Raw genomic sequence first — 5,661 nt, 5'->3', positions numbered from 1 at the left:
GCATTATTCACATTACAATACTGCCATCTCGTGGATTTAGACCAGCATGAAAAACTACAACTGTTTCAACATCTAGGTGTTATACCACGTAATTTTTTTAATCTCAATGAGACATGCATAGTTTAACAAAGGTTAAATATATGCATGTAGGCCTAATCCTTGACCTAAAAAATGTTTTGCTATGAAATAAAACTGCTACTGCCTTATATAGTGTGTAACTAATACAGCATGAAGTTCAGGTTTCTGAGTCTTCTGTTGCTTCTTGCCTTTTCTTTGAACTAAACATTGCTTTTCTAAGGTGTGCAGAACACATAAAATGTTTTTTTGTGATCTTTAATGATTAAGCCAATAATGAAGACCCTGCTCTACTTTTAATGTGAAACACATTTCATACAGTTAAACCTTTATTCATTTGCATTCTGCACCTCAAGCTACAGTTTGTCGGTAGATTGTAAAAGATCAAACAAATCTTTGCTCTGGCCTCCAAATTATTAAAATAAGTTTGCTTTCATTGTTTAGTTCTTCATGCACTGTATCATTATTTATTCTTTATTACTAGCAGAAAACAACTTATGTTTCCCAAAACTATCTGGTTCAAGCAATTCATACATTTCCTCGTACTGCCACTGTTTATTTTTTAACAATAGAGCACATTGATTTACCATATGTACGCATGCATATAAACAAAAGACCCCATCAGATTATTCAATAAAAAAGCTTTTATTTGCAGATGTTAAAGCTCCTTCAAAAATTTTACTACAACTAGATGATTGGCCTGCATACATCAGACATAAGCTTTTTGAGCCTCTGGAAATAAATGCAAAGCTAAATCAGTCTAAAGCATTGGTCCAGGAGCACAATGTGCTACCTTTGCTGCCACGATACAAAATATTTTGGGGTTGAGGGAGGGTTTAAGCAGTGACAACTTCAACAGAATCTTTTGCTTATTGCTAAATGTCATGACAGTCGAAGACACGTCTTCTCAGTCTTCCACGAGTGCATAGGGCACCATATATGTCAAAAGATAATAAGGGATTTTCCACAGCTGCTGAATATCATTGGAGATCTTTGGCTTTTTCCACTTTGGTCCCAGAGACAGGCTTTTAGTTTTCGCCACAGAGAGCAAGCAGGATCTTCTCATAGTCCCCTTTTGTGTCATCCTGATGGTAAAAGAGAAACAGTTAAACTCTAAAAGTTTTGAATGGCCTATTATATCCATCTTAATATGTAAAGCCCGACATAATAGAAGAAAACGTCATGGTTTGTTATCATCAGTAGACGTCTGCTCACCAGAATGTCCTGGTAGAGCGTTTTGCCGTAGTTTTTCTTGTACTCATCCTTGATCCGCTTCATATCGATCTCAGAGCGACTCACCATGATGCGAGTCAGGATGTGTTTGCGGGTGCCTTTACCCTGATGGAGAAAGAGCAAAGCAACGAATTAGGAAATGTTTTGCTAGTCGGCACAGAGTAGACAGAACCTTGCTGCTACACAGACTCCACCTTCATGGCCAAGTAGAGCTTTTCCGCAAAGAACGCCGGCCTGCTTCCAGCACATTTCACTGTTGCAATTCAGAAGAATGAATCAAGATTAATTCTAGTAGAGGTCATAATCATTTCTTAAGTAAATGAAAATCATGAGCGCAAGTATCTGCCTTCACCTATTGCTGTGAGGCAGCTTTCTATATCTCCCTTCAGCTCCAAGTCGATAGCTTTGGCCATGTCCACTTTGCTGTATTTTGAATACCTATCAAACACTAAAACAAAAATAAAGAAAGAAACAGAATAGTGTTATCTCTTAAAGGGACGGAAACATCTTACTCAGCAGGTTACCACACTGACCTTTGCGGAGGTGTGGGGCGCTCCTGGTGGTCAGGATTTCGATGAAGGCGGAGCAGTCTTTGCCCTTCCTCCCCTCACCGGCTTCGTACAGAGTCCTGGCATCGCTGTCAATCAGCTGCTCATTGACTCCTTCAGTCCTGCCAGCCTACGACGTGTAACATCACATTAAACCATTAAACACTTATTTATCTGCGTTATCAACCTAAAAAAGAGAAAAACACAATGTATACAAAAAATACAAAGCTCAGACAAGCAGAATATTCAGATAAATGTAAGAATGCAGTATGAAAGTTAAAAAAATGTTACTTTATTTGCTGATAACATATCCATATACATTAAGAACCATTTGGCCTGTTGGTACGCCTCTTTGATGTGCTGCCTCTGGTCGTTGCTCCTTTTGACCAGAACATCGATGATGGTGTGCTCATCCACGCCTGCAGTGTGCGATTGGTTAAGATAATGATTTGATTCGTGGAGTTGCAATGACACATCATGCATAGAAGATGGTGTTGATGTTTTTCTTTAGTTTTAAGGAACAGCATTTGGCCCATCACTCTTTATTTTTAGAGGACTTAGCATCCAAAATGCAGAGTGCATTAGATACATTAAAATAAAAGAACAATTTTAAATTTAAAAATCTATTAATCAAAACCAAATCAAACTGTATTGTAAATTGTTTAAAAGTAACATGAACTAAAAAAGTACAATAAAACGCAATAAAGTCAAACTAGGAATAACAGCAAGATCTGAAATAATAAAAAATAAATCTGACAGCTAAAGGTCAGCAGAAAGCCAAATCTTTCAAACCAGCAGTGGTTCCTACAGCCCTCAGGTCTTTAAGACCAGAGAAACATGTTCACATGTGCCTAAGCAGCATCTATTTGTGCATCTAAAATTCACCTTTAGTCTTGATGGCTTTTTCCAGAACTCCAGCGTCTGCACTGGGGTTGAAGTTTGGAGCAGCAGTCACCGTTCCCTCGTTCTTGAGGAGCTAAAAGGGAACACAGGTGATTGGTGAGGCTGTCTTATTTGATTGATCGCTGCAAATAGGAGTGCATGAGGTATGTTGCAAGAGTTTTTCTTTCTTTTTTTTATTTTAAAGCCTTATCTGCTCAAATGGCAAAACAAACACAATTGGGTATTACATTTATTTATGAAGATCACACAGAAAATGACACTTGCAACAGTCTTTATTCTTGCTTTTTGCGCATCCACGGCTGTGAGTGCCATGTGGTGCACTGAGCAATACTGTAGGAGATGAAAAAATTGTGCAACGTTCTCCCTAATTCAACTTTAAGCAATCGGAGAAAGCAGAAGTAGCATTTTGTGTTTGCAAAGTTTATAAAGGGAGGGGCAGAAATTCCTGCTTCCCTGAGTCACAAACTCCCAGAGCTTCAGCCATCAGTCTCATTTCACACAACCTTAAAAGTCCAGATTTCCTTTCATTTTTCTGTTTTCAGCTCTAATTTTGTCTTTGTTTTAGCCCTACAACCTTTTCCTTCCCTCTTTACGCCCATTCATGTAGTTCCTTTGCTATGTTGGAGACTTTTTTTTCTTTTCCTCTACACCGCCTTCTGCCTGATCAGTTTTTCCATCAGGGCATACCGCAGAGGAAGGAGAAAAAAAGGGGAAAAAAACAGAAAGGTTGGCCTTAGCAACTAAAACAGTGCTAAAGAGTTACTCACTGACTCATCGGGCAAGCCCAGATAAACTGTCTGCTGCAAGAAGGCTTGGATGAAAGACATGTTGGGAGAGTTGGTTCTGTCTGTAAGAGGAAAGGACAAAGTTAGAGAAGAAGATGTCCGTTTTTAAGTTTTTAAGAGGATATTGCAGGCTTTGTTTTATTTAAGATGTTTTTTTTTTTTTAGTTTTATTCAAATCCATCAAACCTGAATGCAGAGGAAAGACTCAGCCCTTCTGAACTGGATTTACAAGAGGTTTAGCGCTGTAATTATAACAATATGCAGACTGCGCAGCCGCACCCACCAGCTTGATATGGAGACAGACTTTTATAGACTCCATCATCCGTTTCTTATAACTTCAGATGGCGCCTGAATGGGAACTACAGCGGCGTAATATTACCGTAACAACTCTGCATTTGTATTAAACGCAAAACCTGCAACATCTCCCCAATCTCATCAGCCACACCCTCATCAATCCCGTTAGACACAGCATACTTACAGAGTTCAGTTTACACACAAACTCTAAGCTAAAGTCAGAAACTAAGAACAGGAGAACAGAATGCAGTTTTTTGTTTGTTTGGGGGTTTTTTTACTTACCGAGAGGCCTCAGAGGGGAGAAGTCAGTCTTACTGTGTGGTTGCAGGGGCGTTGTAAGGGCAGAAGAAGTGTATTTATGTCTGAGCTAAACTCCACCTAGTGAAGGGTCCAGCCCATACAACCCAGGCTCCACCTCTGAGATTGGACTGAGCCGCGTCTGCCCTGCACAGCCGAGCGCAGCGGAGCTCCGTCCATTACGCACCGCGGCCTTTAGTGCGCAGAAATCTGCGCGCATTTTCTCGTGCAGATGTTTAACAGCCACGCGGCTTACCGAGACATATGTGCGGGGAAAGCGCCAAGTCCTGATCCTTCATAAAAATGTTATCCTCTGGAAAATCACAGGGATACGCAACATCTGGGACTTCCGTGGGTAGTTTGCGTTATGGGGATTATTGACTTTATGAGAAATGCTTTACCTACTTGATGAGATCTTATTGTATTCTCCTAATATGGGCCGCCTGCAACATTCAGTTCATTTTACAGATTTAACACATTTACTTATTTATCAATGCATTATTATTATTATTATTATTATTATTATTATTATTATTATTATTATTTTGGCTGATTCAGTGTTTAAGTAGTCAAATGATTTCTCTTTAATTATGTTTGAACAAAGCCATATATGCATAACTTAGCCATACTACATCTTCAATTATGTAACTTGCTTACATGCAAAATGCATCACTGTAGATGTTTCAGATTACCCAAATATGTTTAATGTCACACTACACGAAAACAACTTAATTAAATGCTATTTGTTTTTCAATGTACTGCTTAAATGACAAAGTAAAAAAGTTTGAAAACCAGCAGAATAAAGAAATTGCTTAAATAGAACCAATGTGTGAAGTATGTTAAAAGAACTCTAAGTAAAAAAAAAAAAAAGATCATGCTCCCATCTAAAGCAAGATCAGCTGTGAAATATTCTGAAATCAGTCTGGAAAGAATGACACAGGTATAAGACTTTGCAACTCCTAAAAACAATGGTGAGCAATAGTAAGCTTTTCTAGACTTACTGAGGTCAGTGACTTTTTCATCTCTTTCAATCAAGGCATGATGTCATTTTTTTATCATCTCTGGGTGTGGCAACGGCACTGGAAGATTTCTAGACAACTTTGTTAATCTCTGTTTGATTTATGCTTTAACATGGATGTTCAACTATTTTTTTCACATTGACTCATTTTGCTTTGGACAACTTTTTTCCTCGATAAATGAAATCAGAATTTGAGAAATGTTACAGTTTCTTAATTTACTTATAGGCTATCTTTGTTTGAATGTCCGAAACATTTAAGTCTAATAATTTGAATGTCCGAAACATTTAAGTCTAATAAAAAGCAACCATTGCTATCACAAGCGACATTGAACCCAGTTAGCTTCCTTTGGTGAGTCTATTATTAAAACTTTCTACAAGACCCACACAAAGAGATAAACATAGGCCTCGCAGTTTCCTGAAAGGACCGTGGTTTTGGTGTGGTGAGGTAATAACTTACTTCAAGGTGTGGTAGACGATCGTGTCAGTGCAGCTCAGGCCTCATACGTGC

At 38.5% G+C, this 5,661-nt stretch overlaps 1 protein-coding gene across 1 annotated transcript; it reads right to left on the bottom strand.

Annotated features, from left to right (window-relative positions):
• Window positions 1–699: 699 nt before the first annotated feature.
• Window positions 700–4,228, bottom strand: anxa1a (annexin A1a). The gene is made up of 9 exons (XM_007564429.2): window positions 4,121–4,228; window positions 3,527–3,606; window positions 2,742–2,832; window positions 2,148–2,275; window positions 1,842–1,986; window positions 1,661–1,756; window positions 1,503–1,561; window positions 1,291–1,413; window positions 700–1,160 (listed from the first exon to the last, which is right to left on the bottom strand). The coding sequence occupies exons 2-9, from the start codon at window positions 3,584–3,586 to the stop codon at window positions 1,104–1,106; spliced, it is 759 nt and encodes a 252-aa protein (XP_007564491.1). The 5' UTR covers window positions 3,587–3,606; window positions 4,121–4,228; the 3' UTR covers window positions 700–1,103.
• Between the last annotated feature and the right edge of the window lie 1,433 nt (window positions 4,229–5,661).

This window comes from Poecilia formosa, unplaced genomic scaffold, assembly GCF_000485575.1.
Source record: "Poecilia formosa unplaced genomic scaffold, Poecilia_formosa-5.1.2 Scaffold5, whole genome shotgun sequence".
Taxonomy (NCBI): domain Eukaryota; kingdom Metazoa; phylum Chordata; class Actinopteri; order Cyprinodontiformes; family Poeciliidae; genus Poecilia; species Poecilia formosa.
Note: the sequence above shows the minus strand (reverse complement) of the source record. Positions and strands in the feature narration are given on the sequence as shown.